Source organism: Rana temporaria, chromosome 3 (genome assembly GCF_905171775.1).
Source record: "Rana temporaria chromosome 3, aRanTem1.1, whole genome shotgun sequence".
Lineage (NCBI taxonomy): Eukaryota > Metazoa > Chordata > Amphibia > Anura > Ranidae > Rana > Rana temporaria.
Window position 1 is genome coordinate 64,191,404 of NC_053491.1, and position 23,703 is coordinate 64,215,106.

Genomic DNA, 23,703 nt, shown 5'->3' on the forward strand with positions numbered 1-23,703 from the left:
GACTTTGGTTCTTATTTGTTCCTTACTATTCCATTTTAGTATTATTTATATATATATATATATATATATATATATATAGTTCATTTTACTCCAATCCAATGCATTTTTTTTTACAGAACAAACAAATGAAACCAAGGGAAAACAAATATTTTTATACACATGTATATGTTTTGCAGATATATAGGTCTTGCATGAAATTTAGAAAGGGATTCAGGAACACCGTCAGGTTACAAATTTCTGCTGGTTGTAGTAATGACACTTATGAAATAAGTCATCTGTATCCAAGCAACTGATCTCATAGCAACTTGAAGCACCTTTTTCACAATCAGTACTGGTCAGAATTTTTTTTTCCCCCATTCTCGGTTCTTGTATTAAAGGGTTAGAACTTCGAAGGTTCCTCAGAGGATGCAGATGTGCACAGAAGACACAGGTATGAGTTGGATTCTTTCTTTTTGTAACTTGAATTAGAAACAGTAGTGAATTTTTGATGAAATGACATGTAAAAGTATTAGGTTAGCTAAATGGAGCATTTACATATAAGTATTAAACTAATGCAAATTAAGAGCATTTTCCAAGATATGGGCTTAATTAAAATTTTCGTTTCTACTTGGTTATGTTTTCTTTGGGTTGCTACTTCATATTGTTGCTTAAAGTTAGAAAAATTGTAAGTTACTGGAAAATTCTGTTTTGAAATCCACGAAACTAAGTGGTAGCTTGTAACAAAAAGAATTGTTTTCTTATAAGATGCTGTCAAAGCTCCATCAAGAATATACATTAAAATAAATAAAATAGACACTAGGAATTTGGCTTGTAAAGATTTCACCAAATTCATTAAACTCTACTGAGATAGGCAAGAACACCAACTACATTATTTATTCATATGTAGTTTTAAAATTTTAAAACCTTGCAGCTTAAAAAACATAAGTGAGCATGCCCCTTTCAGCAAATCACTAATATCAGAATAAAAATGGGATGGGTGGATGGATAATGATTCATATTGTCTGCTATAATTGCATTATTCCCATAGCTACAAAATGTAATGGAAGTCATTACAGATTGGGTATGACCTTCCTACTTTATTAGAATTTGTATTATCTTTTTCTTGTGAAAAAAAGAATTTGTATTATCTTGTTCATTTTAAAGCTAAAAAAAAAAAAAATCAGGCTGAGGCATATCTTTCATTTCACAAATTATATAATTTACCTTTGTCTTCCAAATGCCTGCTTTTATTAGGATAAACCGAGCACTTTGAGCTTGACGCGCTTACTCACACTTTTTATTTTATACATGGATAGTGATGACAGTTTCATAGAAATGTTTTCCAGAATTCAACATGAGAAAAATTTCTAAGCACCAGATTATGTTACAAAAAGTGCTTTCGTGCAATTTATTTTACTTTTATGCATTTCATTTAAAGCATTTATTTTATTTGCTTTAAACAATATACTAATTAGTGGGTTTGTGAAAAAAAATTGTACTAGTTTTCCTTTGGCACAGCCACAATGATGGAGGGAGTAAATAGGGAGTACACCAAAGGCTTGCAGAAAGCTGACACTGTTTTTCTGTTGATTGTGTACAAAATACACAATCAAGTGAAAAACAGTGTCATCTTTCTGCAAGCCTTTGGTGTACTCCCTATTTTCTCCCTCCATCAGTGTGGCGTTGGCGGTGCCAAAATTCTTTATTTATTTTTTGGCTGGCACAATGTATGGTATAGGATTACAAATCATCTGTGCCCAGTCTTGCCACAGAGTTAATCCAGCACTGAGCAATCCTCTTATCTTTTTTCAGAGAGAGTAAACCCTGTCTGTTCTTCCCCCCCTGCTGACAGGTGATTTACATATCTCATGCGCAAGCCTACGACAGGCATTGTTTTTTAATTGCCACCCCCACTCCTTTCTTCTGCAGTTCTCCCAGGATTGGCTGTTCCACACCTCAGCACGATTGGGCATGCTGTGGTGACTTTTCTGGGTTTTGACTAGATATTAGTGATCATAGCAGAATTTAGTGTACGAAATACACAGGAGAAAATGCACCCACCGAGCTCCGGACAACAGACCCACCCACAGAATCTGCAGTTTTTCGGGTCTCATAACAGACAGAGGGGAGACATTTGACAGGTAAGGATACATCTGGGAGGCATGTATATCCTTATAGATAACCACTATGGCAATAGTTTAGAAAGCATGAGGGTGGGTTTACATCCACTTTAAGGCTATGTAAATGATTTGAGATACTAATACAAAATCCAGCTTACACGTAGCAACCTACTTGTTCTGGCAAAAAAAATTATCTTTTTTATCCATTTTTATCAAAGGTTTCATCTTTAAATTAAAACTCCAGCTGGATTTTCTGCACATCTTCTGACATTGGACACCCATTCAGAAGTTTTGGGCACAGGTATTGGACTGTGTTAAGTCGTTCACGATTACCATCAGACCTTCTATAGCGGTCTGTTTATTGGGCTCGGTAGACCCGTTGGCATCTAAAAAGGTGATCCATATACTCCTTACCCTGCTCCTGTACTATGCATGTAAAATAATCATTTTTGCACAGTTTTGCCCAGTGTAGCTCTGATTCTTCTCTTCTCAGCCCTCCCTTCTGTCGAGTGTCCCCAGAGCAAGCAGCTTGCAATGGGGGCACCCAATCAGGTGCACTTCTGAGCTGCTGCTCTGTGTGCCCATTCAGACATGGAGCTGCGGCTCCGCCCTACCCACCCACTCCTAATTGACTCACTGGCTGTAATAGACAGCAGGGGGAGCCAATGGCTCCCCCTGCGGTCTCACCCAATGTGGAGGGAGAGTCCCCGGAGAGCTGATGCTCTTGTGCACATTACTTGATCGAGAGAGTGCTAAGTATAAGGGGGTAAGTATTAGGGGGCACTGCTGCAAACAGAAGGTTTTTTACCTTTATACATAGAGTGCATGAAGGTAAAAAAACTTTAGCCTGCACAACCACTTTAAGGGCTCATGCTTTTACAGGCATTTTATGCTGCGTACAGACGATCGGACATTCTGACAAAAACGTGGATTTTTTTCCGACGGATGTTGGTTCAAACATGTCTTGCATTCACACGGTCACACAAATGTTGTCAGAAATTGCAAACGTCAAGAACGCGCTGACGTACAACACTACGATAAAAATGAAGTTCAATGATTCCGAGCATACGTCAAATTGATTCGGAGAATGCGTAGAATTTTTGCGCGTTGAATTGTGTACACACAGAATTTCCGATAACAACTTTTGTTGTCGGAAAATTTGAGAACCAGCTCTCAAATTTTTGTTGTCGGAAATTCCGACAGCAAATGTCCGATGGAGCCTACACATGGTCGGATTTTCTCACATCGAACATTTGTTGTCAGAAATTCTGACCGTGTTTACACGCCATTACTCTCCGGGCTCCGGGTACTACTGGGTGGGGTGCAGAGGAGGATCACTCCACCAGGGAAGGCAAGGAGATAAGCAGGGACTTGAGCCAAGGCAGAAGAACATGCGAGCGGAGCTGAATGGGCATGCACACAAAACTCAAGAAATATTCCCTCTGCTCCGACCAGCACATGATCATCAGAAAGGGGCACAGATAATGGAAAAAAATACACCTCCTCAAGCTAGTAGGAGCGGGGGGGGTGTAATTTTGTTTTTGTTTTTTTTTAATTCTACACTGACTGTCTTTGAAATTGCCCCAGCCCCTGTTCAAATCCAATCCAGTGACAAAACCGGGGACAGACTTGGTCCAGAGACAGTGTCCTCAATCCGGGACTGGCCCCTGAAACCGAGGATGTCTGGTCACCCTAGCTTAATGCTATCCTATGTGTCCATGCACATTAGGGGGTTTAGAGGCATATTTTAAGCTCAGTTTTTAGTCATCACTCTGATTATAAAATGTTGTCTTGAGGTGCTTGTGTGTCTGTGAGACTCTAGCTTAGGCATAGTAATTGAAGGGGTTGTAAAGGTAAAACATTATTCCCTAAATAGCTTCCTCTACCTTAGTGCAGTCCTCCTTCACTTACCTCATCCTTCTATTTTGCTTTTAAATGTCCTTATTTCTTCTGAGAAATCCTCACTTCCTGTTCTTCTGTCTGTAACTACACACAGTAATGCAAGGCTTTCTCCCTGGTGTGGAGAAAGCCTCTTGAGGGGGCGAGCAGTAGGGTCAGGACGCTCTCTGCGTTGCAGATAGAGAAAGGAGCTGTGTGTTTGTGGGTGTCCTGACACTTCTGCTCGCCCCTTCCCCCCTCAAGAGACTTTCTCCACACCAGGGAGAAAGCCTTGCATTACTGTGTGGAGTTACAGACAGAAGAACAGGAAGTGAGGATTTCTCATGAGAAATAAGGACATTTAAAAGCAAAATGGAAGGATGAGGTAGGTGAAGGAGGACTGCACTAAGGTAAAGGAAGCTATTTAGGGAAAATTGTTTTTTACCTTTACAACCCATTTAAGGCATATTCTGTGAGTACAAGGATGGTGGCATATTAGCTACTGCAGGAGGCTTTGCCCTTTTTAGTCACACTGTTATGGCAAACTAAACATTCAGCAGCTTTTCTGTTTTCAGTGTAGCTAAGTGTCTTTCACAATGTAAACTATCCTACCCAGTGTCTCTCCAATTTTGTTTGTAGGGATTTTACTATGATAATACTATATGTACTATTCAGTGGCGGCTGGTGGTATATTTTTGAAGGGGGGCAATCCATTCGACCGGTCCCCACGCTTACCCCACCTAGGTCGCAGGCTTCCTCCGGGTGCCAATCAGCGGCTTCACCATGTGTCCCCTCCTTCCTCGGCTTCATGGCAGCGCAGCTTCCCCTGCATCTCCTCCCTCCTCCTCGGCGGCCAATTGGATTGTTTTTCCTCTCAGCTAATCGGGTCTCAGAACCTGCTTTCTGTGCTGGGATTGGTCATGAGGAGAATCAGGAGGTCAATAGTGAATATTAATTCTCTATTGTCACACAACTGGGTGGGCCTGGGGTGAAGTGCTCTGACTCAGGCTCTAATCACTTGCTTCTTAAAAAAAACCAAAAAAACATTTGGAATCCCTGCGTCCGGCGCCCTGCATGTAAATTAGGGGCCGGCGCATTAATTAGGGGGCGGCGCCTCGTATGGATGGGTGGCAACTGGTACTATTGCCCATTTGATAGAGTATCGCACAAAAGTGAGTACACCCCTAACATTTTTGTAAATATTTAATTATATCTTTTTGTTTTAGAAGAGGCTTCCCTCTGGGATGAAAGCCATGCAGAACAATTTGATGCAGTGTGAGGCTGACAGGCTGACCCCCACTGCTTCAACCTCTGCAGAAATGCTGGCAGCACTCATACATCTATTTCCCAAAGACAATCTCTGGATATGACGCTGAGCATGTGCACTCAACTTCTTTGGTCGACTATGGTGAGGCCTCTTCTGAGTGGAAACTATCCTGTTAAACCGCTGTATGGTCTTGGCCACCTTGCTGCAGCTCAGTTTCAGGGTGTTGGAAATCTTCTTATAGCTTAGTCCATATTTATGTAGAGCAACAATTCTTTTTTTCAGATGCTCAGATAGTTCTTTGCCATGAGGTGCCATGTTGAACTTCCAGTGACCAGTATGAGAGAGTGAGAGCGATAACACCAAATTTAACACACCTGCTCCACATTCACACCTGAGACCTTGTAACACGAATGAGTCACATGACACCGGGGAGGGAAAATGTCAAATTGGGCCCAATTTGAACATTTTCACCTAGGGGTGTTCTTACTTTTGTTGCCAACGGTTTAGACATTAATGCCTGTGTGTGGAGTTATTTTGAGGGGGCAGCTAATATACACTTCTGTGTTGTCACATGAAAAGATATAATAAAATATTTACAAAAACGTGAGGGGTGTATTCACTTTTGTGAGATACTGTATATATCAATGCCTTTTTCAGCAGAAATTTAGAATTCTCTTGCTTAGGTTTATTATATCGGCTTCCTCACATGCTTTACTGCTAAAACTTCTGGTCTTTGGCCTCGTACACACAACAGAGTTTCTCGGCAGAATTCTGCCGAGAAACTCTGTCGTCTGTACACTTTTGGCCCGATGGAGCCGCTGAGGAACTCGTCGAGAAAATAGAGAACATGTTCTCTATTTTCTCGTTGTTCTATGGGAGAAGGCGGCCCGCCGAGCTCCTCGGCGGCTTCATCCCTGAACTCGACGAGGAACTCGATGTGTTTGGCACGTCGAGTTCCTCTGTCGTGTGTACGAGGCCTTTGACTCTGCATTTTTTATCTAGGCTAAAGCATAAGTTCACATTCCAGAAAAAAAAAAATATAAACATTTTTGCAGGTAATTTCATTTTGCATTTATTATTATTTTAAAATTTTGCAATTATTATAATTATAATTTTTTTTTAATGTAGCTTGTAAATCATTGTACCAGCGATTAGCAGATTGCTGATGCCATGCAGGTCTCCTCCAGATCTGCCAGAGTATCTGTGTGCCCGTACATCCCATAGAGGCAAGCAAATACACTGACGGGAAGAATCAATGAACTCCACAGTATTGCGATAGTTCATTGAGAACTACAAGCCGACAGCCGCAAAAGATGTTGGGGATTGTAGTTCATTCACACACCGAGCTGTGTGAATGAATGATGGGGCTGTGTGGGTTGAGCTCTGAACAGCTGCACTAATTTCAAAAAGTGACAGCTAGTAGGGGGAACGTCTCCCCCTACTGCTGTCACAGGGAGGGAGGGGAACGCACAGAGGCTGAAATACTGGGAACATGTTATATGTTCCACCCTAAAAATGGGTGGAATATGTAACATTTCCCCAAAGGTGAACTTATCCTTAAACCACCTGACCTCTGGAAGATTTACTCCTCTTCATGACCAGATCATTTTTTGCAATACAGCATTGCATTACTTTAGCTGACAATTTTGCGGTCGTGCAACACTGTACCCAAAAAACTATTTTTGTACTTTTTTCCCCACACTGGTGGTATTTGATCACCTCTGCAGTTTTTATTTTTGCTTTATAAACAAAAAAAAATAGAAAAAAAAATATATTTTTTACTTACTGTTATAAAACACATCCAATAAATGTATTTATTTTTTACAAGTAATGGCGGCGATTAGTGACTTATAGCGTGTGAATAGCCTGTGATTACTCACTGTGTGGGAGGTGATTAAACTAGGGGATGGCAAAGATCCATGTTCCTGCTTTGCAGTAACACAGGATCAATACCTTCCCTTCTGTAGAATGACAATCTGCCTTGTATACATAGATTGTTGTTCTGCCTGTGTCCTGTGTAATCGGCGGATGCCGGGGGACATCAAGTCGCTGGGCCCCCGCTGTGTGTGATCACAGTGGAAGTGGGTTACCAGTGGTACGCACACGCCCACCCCAGACCCAAAAGTGTGATCTGGCACAGAGTGGCTGTCCTGCCACAGTATAGGTACGGTGGGCAGTCCGCAAATGGTTAAACATAAAATGAACATGGTAATCAGGTCACACTTTGATGACGTCATTCATTTCAATTAAGCCCAGTTGTGTGAAACACATTAGTAGAAGGTCCTTAGGCAGTGCTGCGTCACCTAGGGCAAACATGCCAAATTGCGCCCCCAAAGATGTGTCAGCAAAAATATCCCCCGTTAAAAAAAATAGAGTACCAATCGGCATACTTACCCCCAAGCATAAATCTTGCCTCCCCCCCAGTACAAATCCGACCTCCTGGAACAAACCCCCCCAAAAAATTCCCCCTCCTAGAACAAATACTCTATACCTCAAATTTCCCCTTCAAGCACAAATCCCCCCTCCCCCCACACTTCTAGCAAAAATCCCCCCCTCCCAAATGTCCCCTCCTAGCACAAATACACCCCCCCACCACTATTTTACCTTTTCTAGCACAAATACCCCCAAATCACTACTTCTAGAACATCTGTCAAAATGTCCCCTCCTAGAACATTTCTTACCCCCTGCAGCGCCCCCCCCCCCCCAATTCACCCTGTCAACACAAATCTACTCCCTCAATCTCTTCTTGGTGCCCCCCCACCTCACATGATACGACAGTGCCCAGGGCAGCCTCCCCTCCTGCCCACCCATTTTCCCCGGCCCTGTCCTTAGGGCAAGGACTTTGATTGGTACATTTGTTTGTTCATACATGGCGCACAAATTTGCTCATTTGGCTGGTACCTGGTTTTGCTTAAAGCAAGGGACAGAACGTGAGACTCTGGAATTTTAAACATAAAGTGAACATGGTTTATTAGTAGAACATGGTTGTTTTTGTGGCCTAGCACCTTATAGATGTACACCTCAAACTTTAGATGATACTATCAATATTGTTCTATAGCTTCATTTTCTACACATAAAGTTGAACTAAAACTGAATTTAACTGAACTTTTTTGTATATTTTGGATAAAGTAAGGGTGAGCTATAACCCATGTCACTTTTCTTTTTTCATCTGACATGCACAATTCATTATAGTTTGTTAATTTCACATGTATTGTTTAACCACTTGCTTACTGGGCACATAAACCCCCTTCGTGCCCAGGCGAAATTTCAGCTTCCGGCACTGCGTCGCTTTAACTGACATTTGCGCGGTCGTGCGACGTGGCTCCCAAACAAAATTGACGTCCTTTTTTCCCCACAAATAGAGCTTTTTTGGTGGTATTTGATCACCTCTGCGGTTTTTATTTTTTGCGCTATAAACAAAAAAAGAGCGACAATTTTAAAAATATATATATATTTTTTACTTGTTGCTATAATAAATATCCCAATTTTTTTTTAAAAAAAAATATTTTTTTTCTTAGTTAAGGCTGATACGTATTTTTCGACGTATTTTTGTAAAAAAAAAAAAAATCACAATAAGCGACTGGTTTGCGCAAAAGTTATAGCGCCTACAAAATAGGGGACAGAATTTTTATTTTTTTTATTATTTTTTTTTACTAGTAATGGCGGCGATCATTTGGGACCATTCACATTTATACAGCGATCAGTGCTATAAAAATGCACTAATTACTGTATAAATGTGACTGGCAGTAAAGGGGTTAACACTAGGGGGTGAGGAAGGGGTTAAATGTGTATCCTAGGTGTGTTCTAACTGTGTGGGGGGAGGGGGTGACTGGGGGAGGTGACCGATGCTGTGTCCCTATGTACAAGGGACACAGATCGGTCTCCTCTCCTCTGACAGCACATGGAGCTCTGTGTTTACACACAGAGCTCCACGTCCCTACTGTGTTCCCGACGATCGCATGTACCCGGTGGACATCGCGGCCGCCAGGTACACGCATCGGCTTCCCAGCGATGCGCCGGGACAGTGTTTATCCGCTGCGCGCCCCCCAGAGGCGCGCGTGGGTAATGCACTTTAAATGACGTCCAAAGACGTCCAGTTGGCACCTGAGAGCCGCGCTGTTGACGTCTTTTGTCAATAGAGCGGGTCTCAAGTGGTTAAAGAAGCCGAACAGCGTTATACAGCTCAAATTAATTTAAATGAATATTAAAAGTCGGCCACCAGTCAATAAATGGATTTGGTCAAAAAGCATTTGAATCATCAATCAAACTCTATCAACATTACACAGTGTGTATATTACATAAAAATTATAGCAATAAAATGCTAAAAATTGTAATAAGTAAATGTCAAGCTACTTAAGATGCCCTGTCAAGGGCATTCCTCCTAAACAGCTGGCATTTGCTCTATCAAAGCGAACTGAGCAGCACAAAGTTGATGATTAATGGTTATCTTTCTGTTTTGACTAATTCTTCACCCTATCTAACTAATTCCCAAAACATGAAAAGGGTGAATGCCAACAAAGTGGCCCTTGATGTTGCATATGCATGTCTAATTCCACCTGGGTTTTTAAAGGTCTTCGTTTCTGCACAGATATCTAGAAGAGGAAGAGCAATCAGCAGAGATGATTCTGGAAGCTCTGAACACTATGCAGTACAACATCACTGAGGTTATGCCCAGCCTGGCCCCAGCTACAGCCGCTTCTGTGGTGGCCTTCGTATTTCTGCTGATCATCATCTGGAGTTATGAAGAGACGTCCTCAATACCCGGTAAGTCAATAATAAATACCTTTTTTGTGTTTTGTAAATTGAAATAGATTTAATATCTAATATTTAAAACCATTTTACCATCTGAGAATTCGTTATGTAAATAAATGAAATATAGATAGGTTTACTGTCAAACTGAATACACTTGGTTGCCAATTCTCCCTCTTGACTTTGGGGGTTATTTACGAAAGGCAAATCCACTTTGCACTTTAAGTTGCACTCAAAGTGTACTTGGAAGTGCAGTCACTGTAAATCTGAGGGGAAACAAAGGGGGTTTTGAGACTTTGAATGAGAAATATGTAAATATATATCTCCATCCCTGTTATATGTAGAAAAACAGAGGGGGATTGGGACTTTAAATGAGGTATGCATGAGAAGACTCAAAGATAGTGTAATATGGATGCGTTTATTTGTCTAAAACACATAGCAGAGCATGCGATTTTCAATGTATACATAATAGTAAACATACATGGCAATAAGCATATAAAAAGCATGACGCAAAAACCATAAACATTGTATAACAGCTTGTTCCTTGCATTATTAAAAAAATGCTCATAAAATAGAATCATTAAACCTGAGGTTGGTCCTGCAACTGAAACATGTAGCATCTGTGTAAGCCTGAGATCAGTACCCCGTGTGAAGATCAAACTCACGACCTTCAGATTATGAGACTGACGCGCTACCTCATTAACGCAGCAGGTAGAGCGTCAGTCTCCTAATCTGAAGGTTGTGAGTTCGATCTTCACACGGGGCACAGGATTTTTTTAATAATGCGAGGAACAAGTTGTTATACAATGTTTATGGTTTTTGCATCATGCTTTTTATATGCTTATTGCCATGTATGTTTACTATTATGTATACATTCGAAATCGCATGCTCTGCTATGTGTTTTAGACAAATAAACGCATCCATATTACACTGTCTATCTTTGAGTCCTCTAATGCATACATCATTTAAAGTCCCAATCCCCCTCTTTTTTTCTGTAAATCTGAGGGGTAGATCTGAAATGAGGGGAAGCTCTGCTGATTTTATTATCCAATCATGTGCAAGTTAAATTGCTGTTTTTTCTTTTTCTTGCATGTCCCCCTTGGATCTACAGCAACTGCACTTTTAGTGCAATTTCAAGTGCACTTTGCACTTGTAGTGCAAAGTGGATTTGCCTTTAGTAAATGACCCCATTTGGGTTTGATGGAGAAAGGTATATCGGACTAAGAAGCAAAAAAACTCACCCAAGCTACCTAAGTATAATGTAGTTAGTGTGTAGAGAGTGGTCAGTGCTCTGCCTAATTGAGTTCACAGAGAATACATATCAAGTACAAGCCGGCAACTCAACAGCTTCTCCATAGAACATTTTATTGTAGCATATAGCAGTAAAATCATCCAAAATGCTACAATAAAAAAATTCTATGGGGAAGCTGTTGAGTTGCCGGCTTGTACTTGTTATGGATATAGGACTGAGAGCTTGCTATTAACTATTCATTATGTAACGAGACCCTTAATAAAAGGCACTATGTTAAATAAAAATGAATTCAGCTTTTCACATAATATTTGATTATTGTGAAGTGTAATTAGCTGATTCAGCCTCTGATTTTTGTCTCAGATACTCTAAACAGGAGAGCTCCTGCTATATTATACATTACTTTGCACCCATGATACAGGTGGTCCTACACTATTGAACAATGCTGATTTACTAAAAGAGTTAGATATATTTGCTCAATACTTCTGGTATCACTTCAGTACTTACCGGTACTTCAATTATCCAATCATGTGAAAAGCAAATTTTCTCTTTCCTTTTTTTAAATTTATTTAACCCTGACATGATTGGGTATTGAAATTTAACAGAGCTATATTTTTCGAGTAAAGATTTTTAATACCTTTAGTAAATCAACCTGATTGGTCAGATAAAGAAACAGGAATAATATTTCTAAATGTTCTCTCTGACTTCCATGGAAAAAACCACAAGTGGTGATAAAATGTTCAGTTATTGTTACACAACTGGTGAGTTTTCGGTAACAGACTAAATTTGCAATTGTGAATTGTTTTATTATTTTAAAATTTTAGAGGTGCTTTATACCTGAGTGTCAACATTATTAAAGTCCAAATTTTGTAGGCTGGCAGAGCATCTCAATGCTCAAAAAAATGCACATGCATTGGTATGTGCATTGTGGTACAGTTTAGAATGGATGCATTGGAAGCTAGCGTAGGTATACATTGGGGTTCAATTCTTAATGCTTTACTGTGCATTGTGGAAGCATGCAGGAAAAGTGTGTCACCAGCCTTATTGTATTTGTGAATATCTACAATAAGATTCCAGACAAATGCCTTTTGTTTTTTATGTGATACAAATTAAGAAATTAATCCACAACCATAATAATGATCAAAGTTACAATGCTTAAAACTGATTATCAGTAAATCTTTTTTTTTCTCTACATTTGAAAGAACTACCGGTATATAAAAAAAAATAGATTTATCCCAAATGCTATAACTGCATTGAAAACAACTAAGAAATTTGGGCCTGATTCTCAAAAAAGCTGCGTAACTTAACTTTCAGCAGTTAAGTTACACTGACTTAAAATCTCTACCTAAGTGCCCGATCTTCAAAGCACTTACCTAGAAATTTCAGGCCGTGTAACTTAAGTGCCGCCGTCGCAAGGCGGTCCTCCTCTCCGGGGGGCGTTTAAAATTTAAATGAGGCGCGCTCCCGCGCCGGCCGTACTGCGCATGCGTGTGACGTCATTTTCCCGACGTGCAGCGCGCGAACGTAATTAACGCCGGGCGGCTTTGAGAATTGCGACGGGACACTAAAGTTGCGACGGGTGAAAAAAAATATACGCGCCGGGAAAACAAATAATTATAAAAAAAAATGACAGCGTCGCTCAGCATGCATTCCTGAGAGGGAGAACTCCATGCCAATTTTCAAAGAAAAAACCGGCATGGGTTCCCCCCCCCAGGAGCATACCAGGCCCTTAGGTCTGGTATGGGTTGTAAGGAGACCCCCCCACGCCGAAAAATCGATGTAGGGGGTCCCCCTACAATCCATACCAGACCCGTATCCAAAGCACGCTACCCGGCCGGTCAGGAAGGGAGTGGGGACGAGCGAGCGCCCCCCCCCTCCTGAGCCGTGCCAGGCCGCATGCCCTCAACATGGGGGGGTTGGGTGCTCTGGGGCAGGGGGGCGCACTGCGGGCCCCCCCACCCCAGAGCACCCTGTCCCCATGTTGATGAGGACAGGACCTCTTCCCGACAACCCTTGCCGTTGGTTGTCGGGGTCTGCGGGCGGGGGCTTATCGGAATCTGGGAGTCCCCTCAAATAAGGGGGCCCCCAGATACCGGCCCCCCACCCTAAGTGAATGGATATGGGGTACATCGTACCCCTATCCATTCACCTGGAGGCAAAAAGTAAAAGTTAGTAAACACACAACACAAGGGTTTTTAAAATAATTTATTATTCTGCTCCGGAGGCCCCCCCTGTCTTCTTTATTAGCTCTATTACCAGGGGGGGCTTCTTCTTCCACTCTCCGGGGGTCTTCTTCCACTCTCCGGGGGGGGTTTCTTCTTCCGCTCTCCGGGGGGGGGCTTCTCCGCTCTCTGGGGGTCTTCATCTCTCTTCGCCGCTCTCCGCTGTTGACTCGGCGAACCCCGGTTCTTCTGCAGATGTCCGGTGCCTTCTTCTTCAGCGCTGGCTGCCTGCTATCTTTGTGTGTTAGCTCAATTTCTAACAGGCAGCCGGCGCGGTCTTCTGTGACGTCACCTTCTTCTCTTCTGTTCTTCTCCCCTCTTCCGATGTTGCCTCGTCGCCTCTTGTCACTGTAATGATGGAAGTGCGCCTTGCATCCCATTTATATAGGCATCACCGTCCCATCATGCTCCGGTAGGTACCCACGTGGTGGGTGCACGTGGGTAGGCACCCACCACGTGGGTACCTGCCGGAGCATGATGGGACGGTGATGCCTATATAAATGGGATGCAAGGCGCGCTTCCATCATTACAGTGACAAGAGGCGATGAGGCAACATCGGAAGAGGGGAGAAGAAGAACCTGACGTCACAGAAGACCGCGCCGGCTGCCTGTTAGAAATTGAGCTAACACACAAAGATAGCAGGCAGCCAGCGCTGAAGAAGAAGGCACCGGACATCTGCAGAAGAACCGGGGTTTGCCGAGTCAACAGCGGAGAGCGGCAAAGAGAGAAGAAGACCCCCGGAGAGCGGAGAAGCCCCCCCCGGAGAGTGGAAGAAGAAACCCCCCCCGGAGAGTGGAAGAAGCCCCCCGGAGAGTGGAAGAAGACCCCCGGAGAGTGGAAGAAGAAGCCCCCCCTGGTAATAGAGCTAATAAAGAAGACAGGGGGGGCATCCGGAGCAGAATAATAAATTATTTTAAAAACCCTTGTGTTGTGTGTTTACTAACTTTTACTTTTTGCCTCCAGGTGAATGGGTAGGGGTACGATGTACCCCATATCCATTCACTTAGGGTGGGGGGCCGGTATCTGGGGGCCCCCTTATTTGAGGGGACTCCCAGATTCCGATAAGCCCCCGCCCGCAGACCCCGACAACCAACGGCAAGGGTTGTCGGGAAGAGGTCCTGTCCTCATCAACATGGGGACAGGGTGCTCTGGGGTGGGGGGGCCCACAGTGCGCCCCCCTGCCCCAGAGCACCCAACCCCCCCATGTTGAGGGCATGCAGCCTGGCACGGCTCAGGAGGGGGGGGCGCTCGCTCGTCCCCACTCCCTTCCTGACCGGCCGGGTAGCGTGCTTTGGATACGGGTCTGGTATGGATTGTAGGGGGACCCCCTACGTCGATTTTTCGGCGTAGGGGGGGTCTCCTTACAACCCATACCAGACCTAAGGGCCTGGTATGCTCCTGGGGGGGGAACCCATGCCGGTTTTGAATTTAAAAATTGCCGTGGAGTTCTCCCTCAGGAATGCATACCAAATGCCGTCGCTTGAATGGGCCTTTACAAGGTGTGACTAACTTTCCACATTGTAAAACCAGCCCTAGTTTTGCGCAAGCAAATTCGGAACTTACGCAGAAATCACAATGATGAAATGCTTTGAGAATCTGCTTAAGTCCTCATTTGCATACTCAAAGCTGCATTTCAATGAGAAATGCCCCCAGTGGCGGATGCGGTACTGCATCCTAAGATCTGACCGTGTAAGTGTCTTACACATGTCAGATTTTCTGCCTAACTTTGGAAAAAGCCTTTTGAGGATCGTTTCCAAAGTTAGGCACAGACTGAACAGCAGTTAAGTCTGCGTATCTCTTTTGAGAATCAGGCCCTTTATCTCTTGTCCAATCACTTTATTTCTGAATAAAATAAACACTGCAATATTTAAATGTCTAGATTCAAACGTGTAGGCACCAATAGCCCGGAATGGAAATTTGGACAAGATTAATTTTTAGAGCTGGGTGTTGATTTCTTAAATAAGTTTAATTTTTACTTCCATTCTCCTAAAATACCTAATCATATGCAGGAGAATTTTAGAACATTCTCTTGCATGTGATTGGATGATTGAAGTTAACATTTCTTTACTGATGTAAGCAAACATTCTACTCCTCAACCTTTCAGTAAGTTGTTCAATGGTAGAAACACACATAGGTTTTGTTTCAAGGGGGTTATAATGTATGACGCTCATTACCTTTTGCACCATGCTTCAGAATTTTTTTTAAGCAATCAAGATTTTTTGAGAAACTCCACAATATCAATAATGACTATGATTGTTAAGCTGGCCACATGCATTAGAACCTAAATTCTATAATCTTCTTTAGATTTAAAAATAGCTATGTAGAATGATGACCTACCTACACAAGGGCCAAGATTCAAGTAGAATTGCGCGCTATTTGCAGGGGAGCAGGGCAACGATTTTGCCCTGCGCCCCCGCAAATATTTTGCGCTGCCCTCGATTCACGGAGCAGTAGCTCCGTGAATTGCGAGGGCGCGCCGGCAAATTTGCCTGGCGTAAGTGGGGGGCGGGAATCATTTAAATTAGGCGCGCTCCCGCGCCGAGCGTATAGCGCATGCTCCGTCGGGAAACTTTCCCGCCGTGCATTGCGGCAAATGACGTCGCAAGGACGTCATTTGCTTCTAAGTGAACGTGAATGGTGTCCAGCGCCATTCACGTTTCACTTACGCAAACGCCGTGAAAATCAAATTTCACGGCGCGGGAAGGCCGGCTATACTTTAGCATTGGCTGCCCCTACTATTAGAAGGGGCAGCCTTGCGCTAAAAGTAGCCGTATGGAAACTCCGTACCTGGCTTGCGCGGGGCCCGCGCAAGCTTGTGAATCAGTGGTAGTATGCAATTTGCATACTACACGCTGATACACAATGGGAGCGCCCCCTAGCGGCCCCCGCAAGAATGCAGCCTAAAATCTGCGAGGCATAAGAGCCTTATGCCGCGCAGATTTTACCCTGCAGTCGGTGTAACGAGGTTCCTGAATCAGGATCACTCGTTACACTGGAGCAAGTAAGCACTTGCGCTGCGTAACCTATGGTTGCGCGGGCGCAAGTGCTTCTTGAATCTGGGCCAAGGTGTTTAATTTATATCTGATCAGGTAAGCATTCACACTTCTAAGTTGTCTGTATATCTAAAGTAGAATGTAGAGTCATGCACAGTAGTTTAATAGTTAGCGCTCCTGCTTTGGAGAACTGGGTTTTTTTGCATTGAATCCCAACCAATACCCTACCGGCATGGAGTTTGCATGCTTTTCATTTGCTTATGCAATTTTTTTCCAGTTTCCGCCCACACTTCAAAGACATGCTTATTGGCTCCTGTCTAACTTGGTCTTATCATACGCACTTTGAGAGCAGTAAGCATAGCGTATGTAAAGTTGGTGCTATATAAGGCCTTATTCATACCTATTAAGGTTGTAGTATGCATTTTTCAATACACGTTTTTGATCCATTGAAGTCTATGAAGCCAAAAAACAAAAAAAAGTCCCTGGCCCTTTCCATAAAATGCATAGATGTGAACTACATCCATAGCAACCCATGTTAAATGGACTGTAGTGTGTTTCTGAAAAACTGAAAATGCACTAAAAATGCATAGGTGTGAACCAGGCCTAAATACCTGTAGTAAATGAATATTTTGGGTAAAAGATTAAAGTAGACCTAAACTTTTTTTTTTCCTTTTGAATGGAGTGGAGAGGAATTAGAACACCTGTCAGTTTTAATTGCTGTCTGTGCCTCCATTAGGGGGATTTACATTCACTACTTGACCTGTTTATTATTACCGCCGAGAGTGAAAGTGAAAAATCACAAATTTTAGGTTGTCCCAGGAACAGACATTAACCTCCCTGGCGGTATTCCAGAGTCTGGCTTGGGGTGGAAATCCAGTACCATTAGCGGTATCCCCGAGCCAGACTCGGGATTGCATCACAGTATCCACAGGCAGAGTTTACTTACTTTGTCCCTGGATCCTGCGATGTCTCCCCGCTGTGTGAGCGAGCGGTGTCCTCACGCGATTCACACAGTGCCCGTGTGCCGCCGAACTCTATTCCCTGCGACGTTACGACGCACTGGTGGCGGAGATCGGCGCCAAATTCAAAAAAGTAAATACACAGTACACATACAGTATACTATAATCTTATAGATTACAGTACTGTATAAAATAATTACACATCCCCTTTGTCCCTAGTGGTCTGTCTAGTGCCCTAAATGCACTTTTATATAATAAATACTGTTCTTTCTACCTGGAAACTGGAGATTGTCCATAGCAACCAAAATGTGTCTCTTTACATCAAAAGTGCTTTTAGACCAGCTAGAAATCAGCGATAATAAATTAGAATCACTTGCAGAATTGAGCGATAGCGATTTGTGGGAAAATTTGTCATCAAACAATAAAAGTAATGACAGCGACAATTCTGCAACTGAGCAAATTTCAGTGTTTTTGATTTGATTACATTATTGAATAATTTTTATTATAATTACATTATTATTTGTTATAATTATTTATAGTTATTTATTATATTATAATTTATGATTTTGTGTTTCAAACTTTATCATACCCGGGATGTCTACTAGACTCTTGTTTGGACAGATTCAAGTGAGTTATTCCTAAGAATTACAGACCTACAATATAAAACGCCAAATTTCCATGCAAAATAATGGTACCGCTTTCAGCACCTAAAACCAGAAAGAATCATACCGCCAGGGAGGTTAAAGGGAAATCATCCAATTGAGACAATAGTTCTTAGGAATCTGGTGAAAACCAGGGATTCTTTCACTTTGAGAGATTTCTTTCTACTGTTTTTTGCTATAAGACAGGAAGTGAAGGGAATTTTTCCCAAATGGGACACAGATGGCAAAAAAAAACGTTAGTTGTTCTTTATGATAGACCAAATGTGAAAAAACAGCAGCCATGGGTAAAATTAAAGCAAATTCTTGATATATTACTCTAAAAGAAATTATGTAGATTGATTGTATGTGTAGCTGGGTTTAGAAAAAAGATTTTTAAATCACTAAAGGATTTTTTAAGCAACCAAAATGAAACAGGGTGCTAAAAGGAGAGCAAAAGCATAATAACGATCCAAAGCCCATAACAACTAATCTGCATATATCTTAACTGCTATATGAACACATTTTAATGTACTAATAGGAAAAAGGGACTTAAACCCCAGCTCCATGTCTTACATAATACGCAATCGTTTTCCTGATATCACAGAAAGCTACAGCTGGATCATGTCCAACCTTTGTTAACAGTGCTTGTGCTCTGGGTAACCACAAACCCAAACATAGCTGTGGTTTGAAAATGTTATCCATCCAAACGTCATTGGTCAAGCCAACAATTATTTTTTCTTTAATTTTGGGACAAAGTGGGGGAGAGTAAGAGCCCTGTTTAGTTTTGTATTGCTGTCTGGGGGACGTTCTGTCTGTTCAAAGGGGGCAGCAAGTAATAATTTTTAATAGAAGATTTTGATTGTCAGGTTTTTACTGTCATCTGTTTTACTGTTTTAAAGAAAACTTTTACCACAAATAGAGCTTTTTTTTGGTGGTATTTGATCACCTATATATATATTTTTTACTTTCTGCTATAAAACAAATCCAATAAAATATGTAAAAAATCTATTTCTTCATCAATTTAGGCCAATATGTATTCCGCTGCATATTTGTGTCAAGAAAAACCCAATAAGTGTATATTAATTGGTTTTCACAAAAGTTATAGCATCTACAAACTATGGTATACGGTTATAGACTTTTTATTTATTTTTAATGTTTTTACTAGTAATGGCGGCGATCAGCAATTTTTAGAGGGACTGAGACATTGCAGCAGACAAATTATACACTAAGTGACGCTTTTTGGGGACCAGTGATAGCAATATAGTGATCAGTGCTAAAAAAAATGCACTGTCACTGTTTAAATGATACTGGTAGGGAATGGTGTTAACATCAGGGGGGATCAAAGGGTTAAGTGTGCTCCTAGGAAGTGCATTCAAACTGTGGGGGGAATGCTGTGACTGAAGGAAAACTCTACATCTACAAAGTTCTACATCTTCAGAGAACGATCGCGGGTGGCCAGTGGCCATTGCGGGTGTTGGACTCCCGATTGGCTCCCGCTGTGTCCAATCACAACAGAAGTGGGTCGCCGGTGGCACGCGTGTGCACCCCAGACCTCTACACAAAATCATGTACAGGTACGTGAATTTCACGCAGCCAAGCCACCCTGCTGCAGTATATATGCAGTAGGCAGTCCAGAAGTGGTTAACGTGGTTGTAAACCCGCTCATATGCCCAGTGAAGTAAATAGGCGATACAAAGCGATGAAACAAATCCTACTACATAAGTTATATTTGTTTATCTTCCCTACACCCCTTCAAAAGGGAAGAATCATGTTTAACCACTTAACGACCGCCGCATGTATATATATGTCCACAGAATGGTACGTACAGGCAGATTGGCGTATATATATGTCCCTGCCTTTCGGCGGGTCGGGACCCCCCCCCCCCCCCCCCCCGGTACATGCAGCGGTTGGAAATCGTCTGGGAGCGATCCGGGATGAGGGGGCGGATATTCGTTTCTAGCCGCCCCCTCGCGAACGCTCCCCGGAGCTGAAGAACGGGGAGAGCCGTGTGTAAACACGGCTTCCCCGTGCTTCACTGTGGCGGCTGCATTGATCGTGTCATCCCTTTTATAGGGAGACTCGATCGATGACGTCAGACCTACAGCAACACCCCACTACAGTTGTAAACACACACTAGGTTAAACATAACTCCTTAAGCGCCCCCTGTGGTTAACTCCCAAACTGCAACTGTCATTTTCACAATAAACAATGCAATTTAAATGCATTTTTTGCTGTGAAAATGACAATGGTCCCAAAAATGTGTCAAAATTGTCCGAAGAGTCCCCCATAATGTCGCAGTCATGAAAAAAAATGCTGTTTGCTGCCATTAGTAGTACAAAAAAAAATAATGAATAAAAATGCAATAAAACTATCCCCTATTTTGTAAACGCTATACATTTTGCGCAAACCAACCGCTCAACGCTCATTGCGATTTTTTTTACCAAAAATATGTAGAAGAATACGTATCGGCCTAAACTGAGGAAAAAAAACGTTTTTTTTATATATTTTTGGGGGATATTTATTATAGAAAAAAGTAAAAAATATTGCATTTTTTTCAAAACTGTCGCTCTATTTTTGTTTATAGCGCAAAAAATCAAAACCGCAGAGGTGATCAAATACCACCAAAAGAAAGCTCTATTTGTGGGAAAAAAAGGACATACATTTTGTTTTGGAGCCACATCGCACGACCGCGCAATTGTCTGTTAAAGCAACGCAGTGCCGAATCGCAAAACCTGGCCTGGGCATTTAGCTGCATTTTGGTCCGGGGCTTAAGTGGTTAAATCCTTCTCCATCTGTTAGTATCACAGAGGGGGTGGAGAGCTGCAGTTACAATGTGTGAGAGCTGATTAGAGGAAAAGCATACACCCCCTTTCCCACAGCACACAGGGGCAAAGGAAGGATACAGAGCTGTTTTCTGAGCTCCCTCCTCGTCACAAATTTATCTTATGTGTCAGGAAAACTTCTCAGAAGTGACACATGTTATTAACAGAGGAATGAAGCATCATAGAGAAACGACACTTCCAGCTATGAAGAGAGATAAGTAAACATTACAGATATTCTGTATGTGCTTAGTTCAGATTTAATGACTGAGGTTTACAACCACTTTATATTTCCATCTGCAGTACCCCTTTGAAATCGGAATATTTGACTAGTAACAATTATGAGTGGTTATCTAGCAAATTAAGGGCATAATTGACTTTCACTGTCTGTGACTAGTTTAGGGTTTGTTTACAGTGGCGGTTGGGGTGGGTGAGTTAAACACATGTGGTTGAGTCACACTTTTACGTCACCCCAACCACTGCCCCTTAGGCCTTGTACACACGGACGGACTGTCCGCTGAAAAAGGTCCGCCGGACCGTTTTCAGCGGACATGTCCGCCTGGAGATTTCTGTCTGATGGTTGTACACACCATCAGACAGAAATCCGCGCGTACACGATACGCGGCGACGTGCGCGGCCCTGGAAGGTCAATGCTTCCACGCATGCGTCGAATCACTCTGTACAGACGACCGAACATGTCCGACGGACAGGCTTCCAGTGGACATGTTTCTTAGCATGCTAAGAAATTTTTGTCCGCTGGAAAATGGTCGGCTGGACAAATGTCCACTGGAAACCTGTCCGGTCGGCCGTACACACGACCGAACATGTCTGCTGAAACTGGTCCGCGGACCAGTTTCAGCAGACATGTTCGGTCGTGTGTACGGGGCCTTAAAGGCAGCGGACAGGGGCATACAAATGCCACAGATGCAAAGTTATGCATCACAAAGCAGCAAAAATGATCCTTCCTGTTGAGCTCTCCAGGATCTGTTCACCTGAATAAGGCCTCGTACACACGGCCGAGAAAATCGACGTGCCAAACACATCGAGTTCCTCGGCCAGTTCAGCACTGAAGCCGCCGAGGAGCTCGGCGGGGCGAGAGCTCCCATAGAACAACGAGGAAATAGAGAACATATTCTCTATTTCCTCGCCAAGCTCCTCGTCGGCTTCCTCGGCCGAAAGTGTACACACGGCCGGGTTTCTCGGCAGAATTCAGCCAGAAACTCGGTCGGAAGCTGAATTCTGCCGAGGAAACTGGTCGTGTGTACGGGGCCTGAGGCTGAGCTGTAATCCTCCTACTATTGTGTGTAATGGACATAGTTGTGGTACAGGTTTTTAGGGGTTAAAACAGGCAGCGGGGAGGTGACATAACAGACATAACACCTCCTCAATCCAAATCACCCCCAAAGAGTGATCTACCGCAGATCACTTTTAAGAGGGCAATTGCTTGTTTAAAGTGAGGTCATGGAAAGGATAAAATTGATGAATGAAAACAAATCTACAGTTGATATTGTTGTCATGAGGATTTATGTAAACCTTGTCTGTATATTTCCAGGTCCTTCCTACTGTCTGGGGCTGGGACCTCTGATTACCTATGGAAGATTCCTATGGACGGGAATTGGAAATGCCTCAAATTACTACAATAGCATGTATGGGGAATTTGTAAGAGTCTGGATTAATGGCGAGGAAACACTAGTAATCAGCAGGTAAGGGGATTCTCTCAATAATTTTACACGCAATCACCGTTAAAGGGTTTGTAAAGGTACAATTTTTTTTTCCTAAATAGCTTCCTTTACCTTAGTACAGTCCTCCTTCAATTACCTCATCCTTCCATTTTGCTTTTAAATGTCCTTATTTCTTCTAAGAAATCCTCACTTCCTGTTCTTCTGTCTGTAACTCCACACAGTAATGCAAGGCTTTCTCCCTGGTGTGGAGTGTCGTGCCCGCCCCCTCCCTTGAACTGCAGGAGAGTCAGGACACTCTCTACGTTGCAGATAGAGAAAGGAGCTGCGTGTTAGTGGACTCTCCTGTAGTCCAAGGGAGGGGCGAGCACGACACTTCACACCAGGGAGAAAGCCTTGCATTACTGTGTGGAGTTATAGACAGAAGAACAGGAAGTGAGGATTTCTCAGAAGAAATAAGGACATTTAAAAGCAAAATGGAAGGATGAGGTAAGTGAAGGAGGACTGCACTAAGGTAAAGGAAGCTATTTAGGAAAAAAAAATTGTACCTTTACAACCCCTTTAAAGATATGCATTAGTCAGAAACAAAATCGAAGCCTTGAAAATGATGTGCAGGTAACACAGCCACCCTGTTCATTACTTTACATGTTTCATAGAGGCTTTGTTGTAGTCCACCCATCCACCACCTTCCATTTTGTCAGTATCCTGAAGGTCTGAGAACCCCTGCTTGTAATGCAGGAAATCTAGTCCCAGACACACCCACTACAGCCTCCAAGTCATCCCTCGCATGGCACAAACCCAATGTAAAAAAAAAACAGTACACCGAATCTGCTCAGAGCCATTAAAACCTGTATTGAATGTGATTGGTGTTGGGCAATACAGAGTACTTGATAAAGCATGTGCTATGGGATTTGACTATAGAGGCTCCAGCAATCACACTTCTTGTGTTCCAGTGAAGTTCCCTCTGGAATCTATGCTGCGAATTATAGAGGTGTAAAGGAAAATTGAGTAACCTTTCTGATTTTGGTAAATTTTTAGTGTTTTCTGGAACCAGCTGCTTTCACTTGTTGTCTGAAATAGCTCTTTATTGTTTCTCACATAACATCATAGATCAGTGATGGCGAACCTTGGCACCCCAGATGTTTTTG

General features: G+C 42.7%; 1 protein-coding gene across 1 annotated transcript in view; it reads left to right on the plus strand.

Annotated features, from left to right (window-relative positions):
• The first annotated feature begins 303 nt into the window (after positions 1-303).
• LOC120931338 (aromatase) overlaps positions 304-23,703 on the plus strand; it is a 109,572-nt gene continuing 86,172 nt past the window's right edge. The window contains exons 1-3 of the mRNA XM_040342674.1: positions 304-430; positions 9,833-10,008; positions 22,429-22,579. Of these exons, the coding sequence (XP_040198608.1) occupies positions 9,864-10,008; positions 22,429-22,579 (296 nt within the window). The 5' untranslated portion in view covers positions 304-430; positions 9,833-9,863. The remainder of the gene's footprint in view (positions 431-9,832; positions 10,009-22,428; positions 22,580-23,703) is intronic.